At 35.0% G+C, this 21,704-nt stretch overlaps 1 protein-coding gene across 2 annotated transcripts in view; it reads left to right on the top strand.

Annotated features, from left to right (window-relative positions):
• Positions 1 to 21,704, top strand: part of LOC145688108 (KICSTOR complex protein SZT2-like) — a 373,764-nt gene that overhangs the window by 346,698 nt on the left and 5,362 nt on the right. For both annotated transcript variants that reach the window (XM_081761856.1, XM_081761857.1), the window contains exons 55-58: positions 6,320 to 6,513; positions 8,988 to 9,248; positions 16,746 to 16,965; positions 21,405 to 21,674. In XM_081761856.1, the coding sequence (XP_081617982.1) occupies positions 6,320 to 6,513; positions 8,988 to 9,248; positions 16,746 to 16,965; positions 21,405 to 21,674 (945 nt within the window). The remainder of the gene's footprint in view (positions 1 to 6,319; positions 6,514 to 8,987; positions 9,249 to 16,745; positions 16,966 to 21,404; positions 21,675 to 21,704) is intronic.

Raw genomic sequence — 21,704 nt, 5'->3', positions numbered from 1 at the left:
AGGACCATTTGTCTCCTTTTGATGTCACGAATCACCTCCCGAAGTTTGTGGACATCTTTCAGGTTCACCCTTAATGAAGCTTCTTTTCGAAAAGTTAACTATTAACTTTAGGCATTGTTTATCTTTTTTTAAATCACAAATGTCGTTATTAATTTTAAGGCAGAGAACTACTTCTGAGAGAATAGATCTTGAAAGATAATATTAAAACTTAGACTTTTGTTTTCGAGACATTCCAGACAAGACGAGACATTTTACAAGCTATCTCGTGTCCAAAACATTTGCCTTGTATTATCTTGGATGTCACAAAGCGCGTCTTGTCTCTTTCTCGAGACATGTCTTATCTCGTGCGCATTCGTTAGCACTTGGGAAGGATTATCTTTCTACTCAAAGCATTGTTTTTATAATGGTTGCATATTTATGATAATTGCTGTCCACATAAATTACAGTCCTTTCAGTTGAATTAATTTTTATTATTATTATTATTGAAATTGCAATATCTAGTTTAACGTTGGTCGATTGTGCACCTACGCTAAGGGAGAATGATGATGAATGAAATGGTGAAATGAAGAAAGTGGGAGGAAAATGGAAAATCTCAAGAAAACACATACCCATGCACACGGTATTTGTCCACCTCAAATTTCACTTGGCGCGAAGTGGAATCGAGCCACGGACCCCATGCACCAAAGGTGAATGCTCTATTATTATTATTATTATTATTATTATTAATAATAATAATAATAATAATAATTGTAGCGAGCTCAACGGGTTTCAACCGTTCGACTTAACCAACGTTTGGATGCCTATTCGTTCGTCGGCTCCATGAGAACTTCTCATAAAAGACATTTCATTTTAATGAAACTAGTAAGTGCCTTCTTTTAGCTCTGCGAAGTAACTATTGCTTGGAATATGAATCTGCAAAACATAAGAGGTAAAATTAACCAAATGGTGCAAGTTTCCACTTATATATACAAAACAATTTTGCAATATCAACTACGTGAATCTTGTCCCATAAAGAAGCCGAAACCCCTACACCGAAGAGCCCTCCAAGATTTGATCATTGTCCACACGGACTGAAATTGTCATTTGAAGCCAAGACTTTAATATGAAGCCAATAATTTCTTTAAAATAGACGGAAAATTCGGAAGTTATAAGCATTTTCATATTTTTGCCTTTTCCCATAAGGGAGCCGTAGCCCCCTATACTGAAGACCCCCCCGGAGATTTGATCATTGTCCACTCGGACTGAATTTGTCATTTGGAACCAACACTTTAATACGAAGCAAAATATTTCTTTAAAATAGACGAAAAATTCGAAAGTTATAAACATGTTAATAATTTTGCCTTTTCTCATAAGGGGGCCGTATTAGCCTACACTGAAGAGCCCCACGAGATTTGATGATTGACCACTTGGACTGAAATTCTCATTTGAAACCACAACTTTTAATATGAAGCCAAAAATTAAACTTTTACATCAATTTAAACTGACTGGGTTCCGGTTCCCCCCACTATTGTTTAGTTTAGTTAAGTGGTAATTTGTGACAGCTTCACATCATCAAAAGAATGTTTCACTTCAACTCCCCTCCCCCAGGAGTTCGTGCTGGATCCACCACTGGAATCAATAGACACTCTTCCTATTCTTTTTGTCACCCTTGATTGTGTAGGGGCTCCCTCGTACAAATAAAGAAGCGGTAATATTACAATCAAGGGGCGCTTTATATTAGGTATTTTTTTAGTTACCTACCCCTAACCGCACAGGGCCATCTTTCGTAGAATAAAAAATATTACGTGATATTCCAATCATGAAAGGGGAGAGGATGCTGTAAATATATTTCATATTCATTTTGTCTGTTCTGCTTATCAAAAATTACTTTCTGTTGGAAGGGTACTGAAATGAGAGGGGCAAAATAAAAAGTCGTACCCCCTCCTACATGGTTGCTTAAATAAGTACTAAAGAAAGCATTTTAAACTAAGATATTTAAGATTTAAACTAGGAAACTAAGATATCCTTACATTATGTAAGGATGGCATATTCAGGATTATTATTATTATTATTATTATTATTATTATTATTATTATTATTATTATTATTATTATTATTATTATTTGAATGTTTTTGGAGCACCGAAATTTTGTGAGACGAACAATGATATGTAGAGGTTTAAGATGGGTGGTCATAGAGGAGGAAAAACCAGGATTTTTCTCTGTCTGACTCTCTAACGTAAAGATTATGTGCTGAAGGTAAGAAGCATCATCATTCTACAATAGGTTGCTTTTACGTAGAATATCAATTACTTGAGTTCTCCTCCTTCGGTCTACTTACCTTATGTAGTAAATTCAAAACAATTTCAATTCAATACAAATACATTGTAAAACTTTTCCGTAATTAAACATCTAGGGAAAATTAAACATTTAATAGGGACATCTGTTATCAAAATATCCAAACACGTAGATAGAAGAGTATCTAGTGAGAAATATTGTAAAACTTTATAAAATTCTCCAAATTAGAATTAACATTTACTGGGAAACATTCGTTATGCGCCAGCGAGCATATGGTGAACAGTGAGCACAGGGGAAATAATTACGAAACTGTTTGCAAACAAAATTAGGGACGCTAATGCAAGTGCGACAACGGCATTTTTTCTTTTTTTGGTATCGTCATGAGTTTTACACATACGTTACAATTTAATTCTTTCCCACATAAAAAAATAAATAAAATAACCGTAGTGTAGAGATAAAAATGACAACGGCACTTCCATGGGATCGAACCCGCTACCTTCAGCATACAGACTCATTGCTTTAACTAACTGAGCTATTTGTTTTTTTACGTGAACTGAGCCTGTTCCGGTAAAGACGATATTTCATTACGATCGTCCTACCAATTCGTCCTTTTCCATAGATAATTTCCACTATTTGCTCTATCTTTATGTTAATACTTAGCATATATTCATATATTTGGAGTTTGCAGATAATGCATATAATAAGACATACAGAAATATTCGTTAAAAGTTTAGTTTGTAGATTTAATCCACATTTCTCTCAATGACATAGATGTCGCTGCTTCGTGTTGAAATGCAGAATTCCCTTGTGTTCTTCAAAATTTCCCACTTTAGCAGAGTTGGTAATTCTCGAGATTTCTGTCGATTTAATGTTTTTTGCTTCTAATTTCTTTATTTTAAGGGGGCCGCGGTGGCTCAGTGGTAGAGCGTTCACCTCTGGTGCTTGGGGTCACGGGTTCAAACCCTGCTCCCGCCAAGTGAACTTTGTGGTGGACAAACACCGTGTGCGTGGGTTTTCTCGGGGTTCTCCCGTTTCCTCCCACTTTCTTCATTCCACCATTTCATTCATCTCTCATCATCACCGTCTCCTTTAGCCTAACCGGCATAACCGTGGGACGTAAAACTCAAAAATTTCATTTCATTTCATTTTTCTTTATTTTAAGCTAATATCTAACACAAATATTAAAAACGGGTTTGTTATTAACCTGTCCTGCTGGGGAAACCTTCCGAAATTTCGAACATATAAAGAAAACGGAGATATTTTCAAAAAACTTCAAAATAAAGAGACGCGTCATTTATTTTGCTCATGGTAGTACTTCTAATGGATATTATTTTTGGGAGTAATATCAATCAGGCGCAAGGAGCTGAAATTATCCGCTCCGTTAAGAAAATGTTCCAGCGAAACATTCATCCTTCTTACATCATACATCAATTAATCAAAGAAAAGTGAAAATAAGACTGCTTCAAAATATTTTTTTATAATAGTTTTGTGTCCTATTACTGTTGACACCACTCTAAAACCCCGGGGGTATCGAGAATGGCCTTCTGATGGTCAGACACACAAATGCCATAGAAATTAGTGGTTAGAAATACTAGTGTTTCAAAGCTAAGAGTTCATCCCATTCCAAAGCGTGAGACAGTATCCCAACAGATATCACAAGTAACAAGTAACAATTAGTCGCTCCAGCTATGAATAATTGAAAGGAATTTCCAAATTACAAAATCGAAATAGAATAATAAATAGAAAATACTCTTTCAGATGATTTGCTGTTAGGACTCAGTACTCCTGTAAGCAAGGAACTGATTTGCGATGCTTCATTGAGTGGAGTATATTATCACATTTGAGTGAGCTCAATCACCGAAGTGTGAAATATTGACTACCTATGCGTCATTTCAACAATAGTACATTTTAGTCAAACGTAATTAAACTTCGAGAGGAAAAATTTCATATCAGTACATACAAAAAGCTGATAAAATATGCACACATCATTATTTTATTGTTACTAAAAATGAATCAAATCGGTTGGGTCGTTTCTAAGAAAACTGTCCGAAAACAACGTACCTCCAAGAATAAGTAAACTGCCCTTTCTGGACTTTTTCAGGTCCGTGGTTTTTCTCAGGGTACTCCCGTTTCCTCCTACATTCTCATTCCACCAAATCTTTCGTCATGATTTACTTGCCTTAATCATCCGTCTCCCTTAACCTTAAGGGCATAATTATAGGAAGTTAAACTGAAAGATTTCATTTAATTTAATTTCGTTTGGACTTTTTCAGAAATACTTATACTATATTACAGGAATGTTAATCAAATAATGATTTATGTAATACTAGCTGTAATTACTCGTCGTTGCCTGACCTCTTTTAATTCAGAACCTGATTAAAAAGCGAGAAAAGAATATCCTTGTTCCATTTGCCCGAGTATTTTATCCGCTGCTGTTATGTAAATCCGGTAACAAATATGTAATGTTAGCGGGATGTAGTAACTGCGAGAAACGTGCATACATTTTTTTTCCCGAGTCGAAAATAGAAAAACGGCTTTGTACGCGATTAGATTTAGTGAAGATTTACATGTGTACAAAATTTGGTGGCTCTAGGTCACTCCCTTCTATGCAAGAAACTGATGACAACACACGCATAATATTCTATTATTATTATTTAAGATGATATAAAATATCATATGTAAATACAATGCAATTTAAGCCGTTATGTGGTAACGTGATGTTTGACACTGATCTCATAAACAATCAATCGTCCATTCATTCATCTATGTTCCTCTCCTCCCTTCACTCCTACTATTAAATATAGTCCAATTTCACAGCGCTATAAAACAAAATAATTACTTCCCATTACATCTACATACCTTGAGCAATCATTTCGTATATCTTTCTCTTCCCCACACTTGATCATTGAAGGAAATAAGGACGGGCCACACGAAGCCATCAATATTTTTCGCTGTGAAATGGTCTTCCTCATACTGTTTTTTTTTTTTTTTTTTTTTCACATTCTGTATTACACAAAGTGACCAATAACTATAACTTGAAACACATCTCAGTAAATTGAGCATAGCCGTTATCGCAACTTAATTTCGACAAATGACCTACAAGCCGTCACTTAATGAAACACAACTTACCTGTCAAAGCGTAGCATCAAGAAGACACAGAAGATTCCAGTGACGACCAGAATACCAAACAATCAGGCTTTTCCCACTCTAGTGCAAGGATTAATACATTGGGTAAGTTTTCTTCCCTTAGTTTCAAGCGATAAAAGTTTAATTTTCAACGATGTTACTTCCCTGAAGAATCACTACTGCTATGAATTCCAAAGGTTAATTTTCAGTAATGAAATTATTCATTAGATACAAAATTAGGTTTCCCCTTTTCTCAACGATTCAATCACACACAGTCACATTTACGGATCAGGTAGTTCAAATCCCTGACAGGTCACTTGACTACAGGGTTGTCATCGCAGAACATCGTAAGAAGCTTTTAACCAATTCAAAGATGTAACTAAAACCTCTACAGTTCCGAAAAGAATAAAAGCCAAAACGGTAAATGGTTTCGACGTACTACTGTGTGTGTTACTTGCATTATTAATTGCGATTCAAATTGACGTTCAGTTGGCCATTAAAATATTGGCCTTATTTTCGTCGTATCTTCTTTCCATATCTCAGCAAATGGAAATTAAGAGTTCATTTTCAGTTCTTGTATGTGGCTTTTAATAGTCATGTCAAAAGCTTATGACGAATTCCCCTGTCGCCTTTCAGGACTTGCTTTCTATTTAAACTATGTTGAAGCTATAGAGTCTGCAATGATACTTAATTCAAGATAATGATTTCCAATTCGTCGGTGGTTGTATGTTTAAGAAAACTATACAGATGGAGTTAGTCTTTTGTACACTTTGTGTGTTCCAATGTTTCAATACCTATTACATAATTTTAGCAAACACATTACTTGTAAAATGTCAGAAAACTATGCTTCATGGTATGACTTTGTCAGTTTACTTATTTGTTCAATGAGTGGTAAGTTGTTTGTTCATGCTTTGCAGGACAATGAGTATGTTTTGGTACAACTAAAGAGCCCACACCGTGTTTCGTATAGAGATATCAACGATACCAAACAGACAGATGACTTCGACGTCACGCTAGTTGTGGCTCACGATTATCCATCCTATGAACAGCAGAGGGGATTTGAAAAGAATGTGCTCCACTTGAAGTACTATCTAATCCTTACCAGTTGCAGGTATAATTTTAACAATCGTTTTTTATTACACAAGTTAATGTTGATGTAGACTAGAGAATAATGCGTGGTGATGTTTGTTACTTTTAAGGACACGTTGGGACTCACACTCACGAGCGTAATTATTGACACTCTGAGCAAAACAATACATTTATTGTAAAAATTATTAACGTGTAACAGTTTCGAAAACTGCCCACTTTGGCTTCATCAGACACGATCAAACTGAGATAGTGTCTGATGAAGCCAAAGTGGATAGTTGGCGAAACTGTTACACGTTAATTTACAATAAATGTTTTATTCAACAAGTAGTTTAAATCAAATTTACGTATACTAAAAGCAAAGCGTGAACAATGGAAACTATTATCGTAATTATTGGTGTATAACGTGACACTGCCTTCAGTAAACAATATAAATATTAATATTAACTGAATTTGACAACAAAGATAAGTGTTCTATAAATATTGTAGAAAATTTCTTTATACCTCATTCTCTATAATTGCCAAAATCTGATCTGAATAATACATTCAGATAGCATTGATACAACACCAATAATAATAAAAATGCAAAATATTAACATCGGACATTATATTTCATAGAATAATTATATTACTTTTTTCTATACTTTTGATTAGATGTGTACACAAATGTTTGATTTGTGTGTGTACACAATTTTTTATATACAAAACTGTACGTTTAGTTAGAAATAGTTAGGTGTGGCTTTACTACTTTAGGCATGAATGTATAAAAAAATATATAGTTTTTGTGATTGTTAGCCGAAATATCAAATAAACATGTCAAAATATAATTTAAAGAATTATAGTCTGCATAACGCTCTTATAAAATGGAAGTTTCCTTAATTTACAGATTAGTTCAAAGATGTATTTGTAATTCCGTAAATTGCATTTTAAAAATTGTTTTGTGTGCGTGTGCGTGTGTGTGCGATCGTGTGTGTGTGTGTGTATGTGTGTGTGTGTGTGTCTTATGTGCAACTTACTTTTATATACAGCTGATAAATACAGTTTTCAAAACTCGTATTAATTCAGTAACTACAACTTGTTCATTTTCATAAATACACTTATACTCTATTTTCCCGTATTTTCTCTTAAATACGTTGATAGACAAAAATATCTTCATACATTAACATAAGTATGCCGTATTGTCTTTCTAATATTATGTTAGGAATTCATAGTGAAATACTTTTGTGCGATAGCGTGATGATAACATAAACAGAGTATACTCCATTAATCAGATGAAATATTAATGACCTATAATAGGGTCTGTTTAATCTTAAGAGATCGATTAAGACAAAGAAATTATTATCAGTAATCCGAAGACTTATTTGGAGCCAGGGGGCGCGGTGGCTCAGTGGTAGAGCATTCACCTCCGGCGCTTGGGGTCCCTGGTTCGATCCCAGCTCGCGCCGTGTGGACTTTGTGGTGGACAAACACCGTGTTCGTGGGTTTTCTCGGGGTTCTCCCGTTTTCTCCCACTTTCTTTATTCCACCATTTCACTCATCTCTCATCATCACCGTCTCTTTTAGCCTAACCGGCATAACCGTGAGACGTAAAAATTAAAGATTTCATTTCATTTCATTTTATTTGGAGCCAGTGCATAAGGGTGAAATTATTGATTTCTAGAGTGAGTTTTTCGCTTAAAATTCTGTAGTGAACTTGCTCGTTGATAAATACCTTGTACTTCGTTTATCATACTCATTAAAACTGGATGGATATGTGTCTGTCTGTCTGTTCAATATAAGTTTGCTAGCTGAAAATCCGTCCCTCGCACGGGAAGAATACGTTTATGACATTGTTCTTTGCGAATATTTTAAATCTCTTTCCCCTTAAAATATGCATTTAAATCAAAGTGAAATGATAAGAACTTATGTCAACCCAACTGCTAACTACCATATATTCAAAAATTCGTTTCAGATGATTCACCCCGTTCTCCCGTGATGATGCAGACAATGTTGAAGTTATTTTAGTATATTAAGGAAAAAAAATGCCCCCTCCTTTCTCTCGTTAAAAAGCGGAATTTCCAGAAACTGTGGCACATGCTCACTTGTGTTAAATGGAGAGTTTAAATACTAAATTTCATCTGCCTAACATGTCTCTAACCTTAAGGCATTTCGAGATAAGAATATCCTATTATAAAATTTGTATCCTATCCTTTTTCTTTCTGGTGTTTTTCTTCCCTTCAAATTGGAAATATCAAAAACTGCTGACAAAATTGAATGAAATCTTTCAATTTTTACGTCCCACTGAAGGGATTATTTCTATAACATTAAGATGTTCCACTATTAAAATGCAGCAGGAATGAAGACGAATATCCATGTTAATTATTACTTAGTCTGAACTGCTTTAAGGCAGTGAAGATCGCATTTTAACTGACAAACATCCTGAAGTGAAGTGATTTTGAACGTAACTAAACAAGCGTACGTGTTTTGTTCTTTAAAATTGAGTTATCTTTTTTCTTGCAGAGAATTATATCCGAAATATGTTATGGAGAAGAAACTAGGGAAGTTCCGAACTGTGTCGACAACAGCACCACATTCCTGCAATCCATGCACTGATTCAGGAGGATTGGACCAGTCGGACACTAAGCCTCCAACACCTAAAAATATTCTGACTGACAGTTCTGATGATGGTGCTTCTACTGACAGCAAACATGACAGAAATGTCCCTTCTGAGAAACAAAGTGAAGCGCCTGGTTCGTCGATTAGAACACAAATTGGAATAAGGTAGGAAACGGTAACATCTGTTGTTAGTTAATTAGCGTACAAGTTAGTTCTTTCTTAAGACAAATATCCATTTAGCACGCTAATACCTCTCAGGGAAAACCCTGGCAGGCTGCTTTGATCGTTATTACACAGTCTTAGCTCGTTAATTTTGACTTTCCATGAAGTTCACTAGTTCTTAACTGATAATTAGAGTAACTTTTAAACCGGTCCATTGTGCTGACCAACAATAAAGTGATGTGAACCTGAGTTGGGAATCAAAAACATTTTACAGTAAATTCAGTGCTCCTTAATATAATCTATTTTCTTTTGTAGTGCTTATGAGATGTAGCAGAATGGTTGGCGCGCGTGTTTCCAGATTTTTGTTTCGCTCGTTGACACAACAATTGACGCAACTGTGAAGTTGCTTGAACTAAGAGTTACTAACTGTGGCCTAGAATGCCGGAATTTTAATATTGTAAATAATATTTTCACTGCTATGTCGTGTATGTGTTGTGTTTTTATATCAATACAAAAAGATCACGGAAATTGGATGAGGATTAAAGAACCGGAATCGAATAAAACGAAACGTGGATTATTCGATATACACATTGCGGTAATAAAGTTCCCGGCCTGATTTCATAAGGTTCATATTCCCCGTCTCTTCAGCTTTCTACGTAGCCACATCAATTGGAAGCTGTTGGAGAAGTCATTTTTTGGATGTCCTCAATTTCCTTCGTCACATCCATCTCAATGTCCTCCACGTCCTCAAACATGTTGCCCTTGATGTGACTTCGTTTTAACTTACAAGGGAAGAGAGGGAGATTATACCTTATATCGAAGTGGAAGATGGTTTATACAGTAATCGAAAGCACTAATTGCGCATATTATGAAACTGTAATAAAAATTTTTCGAATGCATATACTGTGCGAATTATAGGAATATACAGGGTGTCCAGAAAGTCCGTTGGCCCCCTATAAATCGAAAACGGTGAGACAGATGCCAAAACAGGAAAACACATGTTTGATCATTTTAAAAGTACAACGTATCAAAGCAAAAATTGTTGTCCCAGGGCCACCCGCAAGGTCCTAGGCGGAGTCCAACTTGCAAATGGTAAGGGAGTCAAGTAGCATATCGTTAGAAAGCTGTTGTTAAATGAAAACAGATGGAACAAGTTCGGAAGCTCTACGATACACTGCACAAACATCTTTCGTTTTAGTTCTTCTTTCTGCAGGGTTTTAGTTTGTTTTCACTTTAATTCTTATACTCAACGGAAAGAAAGGCAATGCCTCTACTGTGAGATTTTGCTCTTTTGGCCCAATAATCTCTAAATAAATAAACAAAGAAATATAATAAAAGCGAATTAAGAAGTAAATAAAAGAAAAGAAATAACATTTGACATCTTTGAGTATAGAACTGACTAGTTAACATATAATGCACAAAAGTGGTACGTATGCTCGTTGTCTGGATTATCAAGTATAAAATGATTTAAACAAAAAAATTCTTGCACCAGGAACAGCGAATACGTGCAAGTGTCTCACATTAACAACAAGTGCCGATTGCAAAAGAAAAAATGAATGCGTTCGGAGAATCGAAATTAGGGTGTACATTTTGACTGGTCGCCATTTTGCACAGAGTAATTTTAGAGTCGAGACGTATTACGTCTTCTTTCACTTCCCAACAGCTTTCCAACGATATGCTACTTTATCCCCCTTGCCACTTGAAAATTTTGAGTAGGACCCCGTCTGGGACCCATCAGAGGACCCTGGGACAAATATTTTTACTTTTGAAATGATGACATGCGTGTTTTCCTGTTTTGACATCTCTCTTACCGTTTCAGTTTCTTTTGGAGGGGGCATAGACTTTACAATGACGTTATTGCTGACATTTTGACCGGTTGCCATTTTTCACAGGCTAGCTTTAGAGAGCCGAGACTTGTTCCGTCGTTTTTCATTTCCCAACAGTTTTCTAACGATATGCTACTTGACCCCCTTACCATTTGCAAGTTGGACCCCGCCTAGGACCTTGCGGGTGGCCCTGGGACAACAATTTTTGCCTTGATACGTTGTACTTTTAAAATGATCAAACACGTGTTTTCCTGTTTTGGCATCTGTCGCACCGTTTTTGATTTATAGGGGTGGCGACGGACTTTTTGGACACCCTGTATATTCCTATAATTCGCACAGTATATGCATTCGAAAAATTTTTATTACAGTGTCGTAATAGGCGTAATTAGTGCTTTTGATTGGTCCACTTCGATATATAATCTCCCCCTCTTCCCTTGTTAGAACAGTATGAAGTATACTGGAGTCAAATCTATCGAGTACGGTGAATAATCGATGTTAGTGACCTATTTTTGGTCAGAAACCACCTGATAATGTTAGTTACGTGAGAGAATATTATCATAGAGAAGACTCCAAATTGGAAATGATTAAGTGTGGCCTGACGGTTCATTCGCTGGAGAAGGCGTTTGATAACATGTACGTAGAATCTTCCGTTGATAGTCTGGTTTTCCTGAAACAAAATTCGTGTTAAATAAGACCTTGGCATCAGAAAAGACGATTGGTGATTTCTGCATACCCTCCATGCCCTCCAGACTCTGTTGCCCTACGAAAGCATTTATGTCACTCAAATGTACTTTCCAGATATTGTTTCCAAATATTGCCAGTAAGGATTTTGTGGCACCCTATGTGTTTCCGTGTCCCATTTTCCTCATTTTAGTACATAGAATTTGATTGCAGCTCTGGGGGCCGCGGGGGCTCAATGGTAGAGCGTTCATCTCTGGTGCTTGGGGTCCTGAGTTCAAACCCTGCTCCCTCCAAGTGAACTTCGTGGTGGACAAACACAGTGTGCGTGGGTTTTCTCGGGGTTCACCCGTTTCCTCCCACTTTGTTCATTCCACCATTTCATTCATCCCTCATCATCACCGTCTCCTTTAGCGTAACCGGCATAACCGTGGGACGTAAAACTCAAAAATTTCATTTCATTTCATTTGATTGGAGCTCTCTGCTCTATGCTAAAAGATATGTGCGAACTAAGCAAATATTTTCTGAATTTAATGCTGCAGTATACATACATAAATACATACATACATATATATATATATATATATATATATATATATATATATATATATATATTTCATGTTTACAACTTCTGTTGTAAAAATAAATATTATGTCCAGGGAATATTCTGCACACTCCTAACACCTCTAACACTCCCTCAAATTTCCTTACACACATCCTTGGGCGTAATAATAGTGTTTTCTTTGAGTTTGTGTAAAAATGTATATCATTATTCTGGGTGCACACCCTCTTTTATTTTGAATACCCCACTAAGTAAAAGTTCCTGGCTTTCTTACTGATTATGTCATGTGATACTACCGTGAATACCGAGATGGTATCAAATAAATAAGCCTCAGTGCCACTTCTTTGTATATCCTCTCTTTTATTATAGCTATATTAAAAATACAAAACCAGAGGACAAACTTAGCCCTCTCCTGCGAAAAATCCCATGGATATATATATAAAGTCAGGAAAACCGAATGTACACTAGTACGTACTGAATAAGTGGCTGCTTAAGAAGGCTTGTCTTCTAACTCAAATAATCCAATGGAACATATGTCATCCATCTTTCATCAGTTCCGTAAGGTTTGTGATAGTCTCATCACCATTTCATTTTGTTTGTAGTTGATAACGATTTCAAGCTGATTATAGTATACCTTTCATATGTAGGTACGATGTTCTCACTGGCGTACATTAGGTTTTCCTGACCTGAATTCCTTTCAAAAAGATACAGCTGTTAAGAAATCTTTGAACAAACGAATTCCTATCAATGTGCATTTCATTATGTCTTACAGATATAAACTTATGGAAATAAAGACTTCACCATTGTATTTCTCGTAAAATTCTACCCTAATTTGATATATTACATGACCCCCTTCCTATTTAAGAAAGTCGAGCGAGATACAAGATGGCCGACTTCATTATTGCGGCATGATAAGCATACCCTCAAATAGATGTCTACTTCTTCCCGGTGTCGGTTAATGTGTTTTTGTTTTTCATCCCTTAACCGTTTACAAATAAAATGAAATTTTCAAACTTGATACACATTGCTATGGCTTATTCTGATAAATCAGCTATGTTAATGTGTCGGTTAATGTGTTTTTGTTTTTCATCCCTTAACCGTTTACAAATAAAATGAAATTTTCAAACTTGATACACATTGCTATGGCTTATTCTGATAAATCAGGTTTTGGGCCACTGCGGCCGTCTTTATGTACGGAAGCACTTTAAATTTTGCTTACACTCGTTTCTTGATATTCCACATTTCTCTGCCAAGTTGGGCCAAGAAACTAGATTTCGACATCGATAGGCTTACTTACAAGAGAAGAAAACTATGAAATACTAGTACAGAACCTTCTTGAAAAATTGCAAGACACAAGGATGAAATATTTATTTTAAAATTCATTCATTGTCTGCATTTCCATTTGAGTTACAACCTATGTGCGGGAGAATACTGAAGTGCACCCGTCGCGTCGATGGATTTGCATTTGTATGTTTCACAGAATAAAAGAGGTATGACCTGTGTGCGTTTTTGTGCAGTAAACACAATTAATTGGGATTTACGATTATTATATCATCTATCTATTAAAATGCTACAATAGCAATTAAAAGTGCCCGAGTTCCAACCTATAACTTTAGCTTTCAAATCTTTCATTTACGGTCATGTGTGATTTCACGTTTAGCAGAGACAAACAGTTTAAGTATTTGTACTTTAAATAGTCTACATTAGTTAAGTATATCTTTTTCATAAAGTTTATGATATGAAATTAGTGTTCAAAACCTTTGTATTTTAATAAGCCTTCTCCAAAATGAATGCAAATGAACTATGCTGCCATCTTTGGAGTTCTTTTAAACTATATGTTTCTGGAAATTTATGTGTTTGTGGCCAACCCTTTCGACAATGAGATCTCGGAAATTACAGGCTCTAGAAAGATGACGTTTTCACTGATCGATTGCAAATTTTGCGTAGATTGTCCAGTTCTAATTGAATATTTAAAAACGACATGAGTATCATTTCTTTATTACATTTTTAGGGTACACTGGAAGCGTTGAACTTTAAAAAAAAAAAAAAAAAAAAAAAAACTAAAGCATCATATCCTACGCGTTTTACATTCCAACACCCCATTGTTGTATATTGGGGTTGTATATGTCTCAAGCGTATGTTTCACGGCCAAATAATAATGAAAAAGGAAGGATAAGCATTTCTCGAGTCTAAGATAAATCTTTATTTTTTGAGTGTTTTGCCCAATGAACACCATATGTAACTGACATTATAATTAATTGTATATGTGATGTATTTGTTTATTACGTATGCAAGAAGAAAGAAAACATTGGTCATACATGAATTAGAAACTCCAACCGGAAGTAGGCTCAAATCTTGCAAACGGTGCGAGATATTGAGAAAAAATAATCGAGAAAACCTCCCCTTTATGATACCCCTTGCCGATTTTTTTTTTTTTTTTTAAATAAATATCAAGACGTCTTTCACTTGTGTCTGTAAAGGGACATGTACATATGTTGTGAGGAATGAGAAGGAGATTTATGCTCATATGCGAATGATGCGCTGTGTAGAGAGCGCAGGTTCAGCTAGTTGAAATATAATTCAGGCACGTTTTAGTGATCAATATATAAACAATGTATCTCAAATATGAAGTCTCTGATTTTTGAAAAAATAGCATAAAAACCAGTAAGAAATATCAATAAAACATCAGGCAAAAGATTATCGTATATTATTGAGTGTGACTGAAACAGTGAAGATGAATTCATTTTTTCATTCACTCATTCATTTTCAACTATGCCTTTAGTAACGGGCGACTTTTCATGAGAAGTTATTCTCAGATATGTTATATTCAGTATATATATATATATATATATATATATATATATATATATATATATATATATATAGGTTTCACAGGCCTTGGTGAACGTTAGTTGTAAACCTGGGGCTCCGCCAAATGTTCCCAATTGGGCTCCGCACCACCTAAGACCGGCCCTGACGATATGTACACATGAATTGATTGATGTACTGGTAAAGTCATATTTATTAGTAGTTAATTGTTGTTTAGTTTGGACTTTTTGTTTTATTTATTTATTTATTTGTTTAACGATAGAAATATTGTGAGAATTTGTAACGTATTCGAACACGTAAAATAAAGCCAAAAATCTTTTTTTTTTTTAAAAAAAAAAACTCTAATCAGCTACAAATTCTCGTAATCGTGATTTCATATTTTTATTTTGTAATTTTATTTGTAACTGTATTTTTATTCTATTTATTTTATTTTGCAATTTTTGTTATTAGTAGGGCTAAAACCATCGCAAGTATGAATATACACTAAGATTACTTGTAATAGACTGGAATAGTGATGTCGTCATTTCCTTTCCGTTACCATGGTAATCGCCATGTTTTTCTCTGTACAAACGCGTGAAGTTAATGGGGCTAAAGAGTTTATTTCTAAAAGCTCCACATCCCTAAGTAATAAGGTAGAAACCGAATAGTTAATGTAAGCACAATTATCATGCAATCCACCATAAGAAGCAATTATACGCAATATAAACTCCCTAACGTGTAGATTGACAAACTGTTGGCACAGAGAAAGCTGTAAAAATATATGATTTTTAAAAAAGAAAAAGTCAGAATAATGTGGGTCATTTACACCTCTAATGTCTACTGTTTAAAATGGGAGTGCACAATATTATTTCTAAGTATACATTACAAAAGAAAGAAAAGGCTAGCCTTTAGAAAAATTCAATCCAGACCATCAGTGGATATACTGTAGGTAACATATTTTCTTATATTCTCTACCAACTTAAAAAAAAGAAAAAAAGAAAAGAAAAAATGCAACAATTACACATCCAATTATGAATGGTTCAGTATATATTTTAAACAACTGTTAAACAATAATCCTCTTCAAATTTGCAATATTATATCATACTCATATTATTGAATCAAAAATTTTCCGGAATTATTTGAAGTTAATATCTGATTATGAACAAGGTGAGTACACTTTAAGGTTCAATTTAACCTGAAAATATAGAAATTCTCAAAATATACTATATCAGAGGGGAAATTTCACAAGACATGTGAACTTGCTGATTTCCAAAATTTCAATGCTTGTCATGCACGTAACATTATTTAACATATTTCTTTTCTAATTACCTTTTCTATCCTTTTTTTTTTTTTTTTTCAGTTTTAATCATTCGAAATATTTAAAAAGAAACATATGTATTTGTTCCACTCTAATGTTTGCAGTTCCGAAATATTTCATCACTGTTTTCGTTTTGCACATAGGTTCTTTAGATATTTTGGCTACTTGTTGTTTAGAAAATAAAATTGCGATCACCATGGCAACGAGAAGGAAGTGACGTCACACTATTTCAGTCTATATTACCTTACACAACAATAGAGGAACAGTTTCCCTCTCTCAGTAACTGTTCGTTTATACTTATTTTACAGACAAGAATCCGTAAATTACCTTGGGTATTATTCGTCTCATGAGCAGATAATGCAACAAATTATTCTGGAGCAAGCAGAATCTGCAAGGCGACAAATCGAAGACATGGTTGTTCAAGGAATGGTGCATTGTAGAACACATCTCCTGTGGAATAAACTGCTGTGCAGTATAAGAGAAGCTGATGACAAAACAAGACGCAAAGATGATAGCGCAGGAAAAGAGGTAATACATAATGCGTAATGCATGTGATATAAAATAATCAAAACAAGTACCAACTAGATATTTTGTATATGCAACATGTCCATATACATCAATTTTTAAGATATTTGGTTGTAAGTTTAATAAATGTCTTGTGACTATCATCTACTTACTGAAGCACTAAGGAAGCTCAGTGCGAAAATTGGGAATTCTGAACCTTCAGTAGTATATACTAGCCAAGTGCTTCATTGGAGTACCCTCTCCTCCCTTTACGGGTGCCTATGTCTATCTAAAAGCATGTTGTTCAAATATCGATACTTTACGTGTATTGCAAACTTTCATTTATGGAGGCATAGTGACAAAAGACGAGTGACGTACATTGTCAAATAAATAGTTAGGTATTTATTATATACATATGTTTCTGTTGCTATTTAGAAAAGTGTAGAATCAGGAATGACAACTAAAAATTTTCTTTCTCCCCCATGTATAATAAGTATGATCTGGAATGCGTTAGTCTACATTGTATTGTGTATCGAGAGTTGAGAAATCCTCTTTAGACAGGGTTGTTGGAGTTTTCCCCAGAATTAAAGTTATTGTTTTTTTTTTTTGGGGGGGGGGGGAGAGGTAAAACCCACATGAAAAACACGGTAAACCCTTCCCCCCAAAAAAGACAACTCGAAATATATACTTCAAAACTTGAATTGAGATGGTAACCTTAATGAGATCATAATTAGTTTCTTTAATCGTGTTCCTCATTACATGCCTAGTTTAAGAACTGGGTATAAATATGTATTTATCGGAAGGGGATATCCACAACAGAATACTATGGAAAAAAAATATGATTGGGAATCATGCATAACGAATTTCGTTCGCGCTCGATTTGTAACGGTGTTCAACTGTAATCTGGGTAAAAGCAATCCGACTTCGTTTCCTGTTTTTGTAGTACATACTTGCGTATTAGTACAAAACAATAATAAAATGTCTTTCTCCATGTGTCAGTTAATTAAAAATCTTATATTTATATAATATTATAATTTAAAAGAGAACACTACATTTGGATAAAATTTCTCAACACTACATTTGGATAGTTACACATGCACAAACTAAAAAGGAAACAAAATCTTCCCTTTATGATAGTTGCAAATGCACAAATCAGACTTTTTTGTCATATCATAATCTGAATGAAAGACAAACGCTTTAAAAAAAAAAAAATCTACCTCTATTTTCTCAACACTATACCTCATAAATACACACACAAAAACGAGAAATAGTTGCATTAAAAAGAAGATCGGTAAATTCCCGCATTTTCGTGGATCTGGTGGAATATGTGACGTATAGTACGATTATCGCATGAAACACGAGTCTTTTGATCCTAAAATACATAGTAAGAATGTGATTTGGCAGTTGAAAATGAGATTTAGAAAAAAAAAACTTCAGGTCTTCCAAAAAAGACTTTTCTTTTTTAATCCAGTTAACCCTTTTAGATTCTTGCATATTTTTTTTTAAATTGACATACAGTTAAATAGTTGCAACTTCAGTACTACTCATCCGAGTGTCATAGCCGATAGATTATTATCTTTAGAATAGAACAAGCGCTTTCAAATGGTATCATCCCGCATTTACGCATGATGAACAAGAAGGGAAATTTGGGGTAAAATTGCCTCCAAATTTTAGGAGAATTCCCATCCCAAAATCCCTTTTTGAAATTTGGTGCCCCTTGAGTAGTCTTGGTTAAAGATACTCTAACATAATCTTTAAGAAATACCACGGTCTATACGTAACGCGTATGTGAATTTTCGTTGCAATATCTAAAATAGTTAGGAGGAAAAACATATTACTCAGTTCTATTTGGCAATACCAAATTTCATACATAAATAAGGAAAAAGTAGGGTATACAAAATAAAAAGTTTCCGAACAGTGTACTGTCATGATTAATACGTCATTGTCTTCAGAATGAAACAAGCTTTCAGATGATACCATGCGCATGTGTTCATAATGTACGAGAAAAGGGAAATTTGATATAAATAGAGGTGATTTTTTTAATTTAGCTCCTCGTGGATCGGTCCTGGTTAGAAGTACCCGAATATGATCTAGTTCGAAAATATTATGGCCATATGCCGAGTTTCAGTGCTATATGTAAAATAGTTACGAGGGAATAAATATTTCTCAATTCTGTTTGACAACACAAATGAGATACTATCGAAAATTCGAAGCCAGTAACAACACTCTTATTATTTTAATATACCACGCATTACGCTCAAAAGACATCACTCAATTACTGTTCACTAATAAAAATGCAACAAACACACATAAATGGCAGCTAAAACAACATTACTTCCTTTGCTTGGCTCAGAACTAAATCATAAAATGTTCTGAATGTAAGAAAGGAAATGAGGAGAGGGAAAGGGCGAAAACGTTGTAATGCTCATTGCTCAATATTTGCGCATGAACTGTGAATCTAAAAGTACTAATAAACATTACGGTAAACTTCCTTTTCCTTGGGGGCGCGGTGGCTCAGTGGTAGAGCGTTCACCTCCGGTGCTTGGAGTCCCTGGTTCGATTCCAGCTCGCGCCGTGTGGACTTTGTGGTGAACAAACACCGTGCTTGTGGGTTTTCTCGGGGTTCTTCCGTTTCCTCACACTTTCTTCATTCCACCATTTCATTCATTTCTCATAATCGCCGTCTCCTTTAGCCTAACCGGCATATTCGTAGGACGTAAAACTTAAAGTTTTCATTTTTCTTTTCCTTCCACTTTCGCGAAGCAAAAACGGAAATATTTCTACGCTACCCCAAAACACGTGGCTTCGTTTCAAGCGCAAACTTCAAGGGACGTCGTCACCCTATATTATCGAGCGCAAAGAGCGATGACACGTAAGACAATCAAGTATATAGGTTGTAGGGGATGATAGGTGGTGACATATGTGCGTGACATTGTGTTTGTGCCAAAGGAGTTAATAAAGCCACTTTCTTCCATCTCTGGCTCCGGACTTGAGGTACGGTCCTAGTATTTGCCTGCCATGTTTTGAGGGAAGTTAAGGAAATCTTGTCACGACAGCGGACACTTGAATCGTGAGTGATTTTATCCCTATTCTATATTACATATAATTACCCACCTCTTTGATAGTATACATCCTCCTTCGTAGAAGTTGAAATATAAGAAAGTTCCAAGTGTAAAATTTGTCTCACGGAAAGCGGGTGAGTGTTCACGGATTTCTTTGTGCGACTTCCGTAATTTCATAGTTTCACTCCAAATGAGTACAACGGGACATGAATGTTTAAGTGGTATTTTAAGGAGGAATACGGTTTTAAATGTACGTGCACAATTTAATAAAACCCAATTTTACCCAATAAAACCCACTGGACTGGGTTTTTAAAAATACTCTGGATTATTCTCAACCCTGCTGTTGGAGGAAATAAATAAATAAATGTCAAAGGCTCATCTTTAGATCGCATGTACTTCTCAGAAGAAAGTCTTCTAGAATCATTAGAAGTATTGATAAATAGATAGGAATTAACAATTTATTATTATTATTAATGCTTTTAGCCTAAAAATTGGATACAACGAACTTTCTTCTATTTTTTCCCTAAAATCTCGAATCAACGATATATATATATATATATATATATATATATATATATATATATAGGGTGTTTCAAAACAACACCGACTACGTTTGAGAGGTAATTCCTGACACCAAGATAAAACAAAAAGTATAGACCAACCTGGGTGCACAAATGCCTCCTTTCGCAGTTATAGGCTGCCGAAAAAATGAAAAACATGGACTTTAAAGGTCCATAACTCCAAAACTATGGAATCTACCGTAGTCGGGTCAATACTTCACTTAGGAACTAATATATGCCCTATCCAAAAATATATGTTTCAGAATCCTGCGGTACTCATGCAACAATTTTTATAGAGGGAGTTTGGCTAAGGGCATATAATTTCAAGTATCTACCAACTACCTCTGTAGAAACTCTTGCAGAAGTACAGCAGGATTCTGAAACATCGATATTTGGATAGGGTATATACTGGTTCTTAAGTGAAGGCTTGACCCGTCTACAGTAGGTACCACAGTATTGGAGCTATGGACTTTTAAAGTTCATTTTTTCGTGTTTTGGGCAGCCTATAACTCCGAAAGGAAGCATTTGTGCACCCAGATTGATATATACTTTTTGTCTTATCTTGGTGTCAGGAATCACCTCCCAAACGTTGTCGGTGGTCGGTGTTGTTTTGAAATACCCTGTATATATATATATATATATATATATATATATATATATATATATATATATATATATATATATATATATAGCATTTATTAAAGCATAGGTGTGTTCAAACTATTTTTGCTATTAGCCGTAACACCGAAAAGTTTTTTATTTCACAATTCTGTACAGTTTATACTAAGATAATGTTTGTGTATGATTATATTCTTTTGACAAGTAATAATTCTCTATGCAGGTTTATGGGTTGTCGTATGAGGAATTCTCGGAACTACTTCAGCTGGCAACGGTTGAACCACTGAGTAACGTGGACGTTCAGTTAGGACCGCTTCTCAGCCAGTCTCTGTCATGGTATCAAGGATTAGCAAAAGTTCTTATGACGAAGTACAGTGACCACTATCGTTTGTTCATTGCACCAGATGGCAATATTCAACACATTGTTGTTCTACATCCAAGATATTTAGAAGCTTTTATGATGTTATCCATAGATCTTCATACATCTCGTGGAGTAAGTAGTCTGTTCTGTATCGTAATATCA

Source organism: Thermobia domestica, chromosome 6 (genome assembly GCF_964235325.1).
Source record: "Thermobia domestica chromosome 6, izTheDome1.hap1.1, whole genome shotgun sequence".
Taxonomy (NCBI): domain Eukaryota; kingdom Metazoa; phylum Arthropoda; class Insecta; order Zygentoma; family Lepismatidae; genus Thermobia; species Thermobia domestica.
The sequence above is the reverse complement of the archived record's forward strand: the minus strand, read 5'-3'. Positions and strand labels throughout refer to the sequence as shown.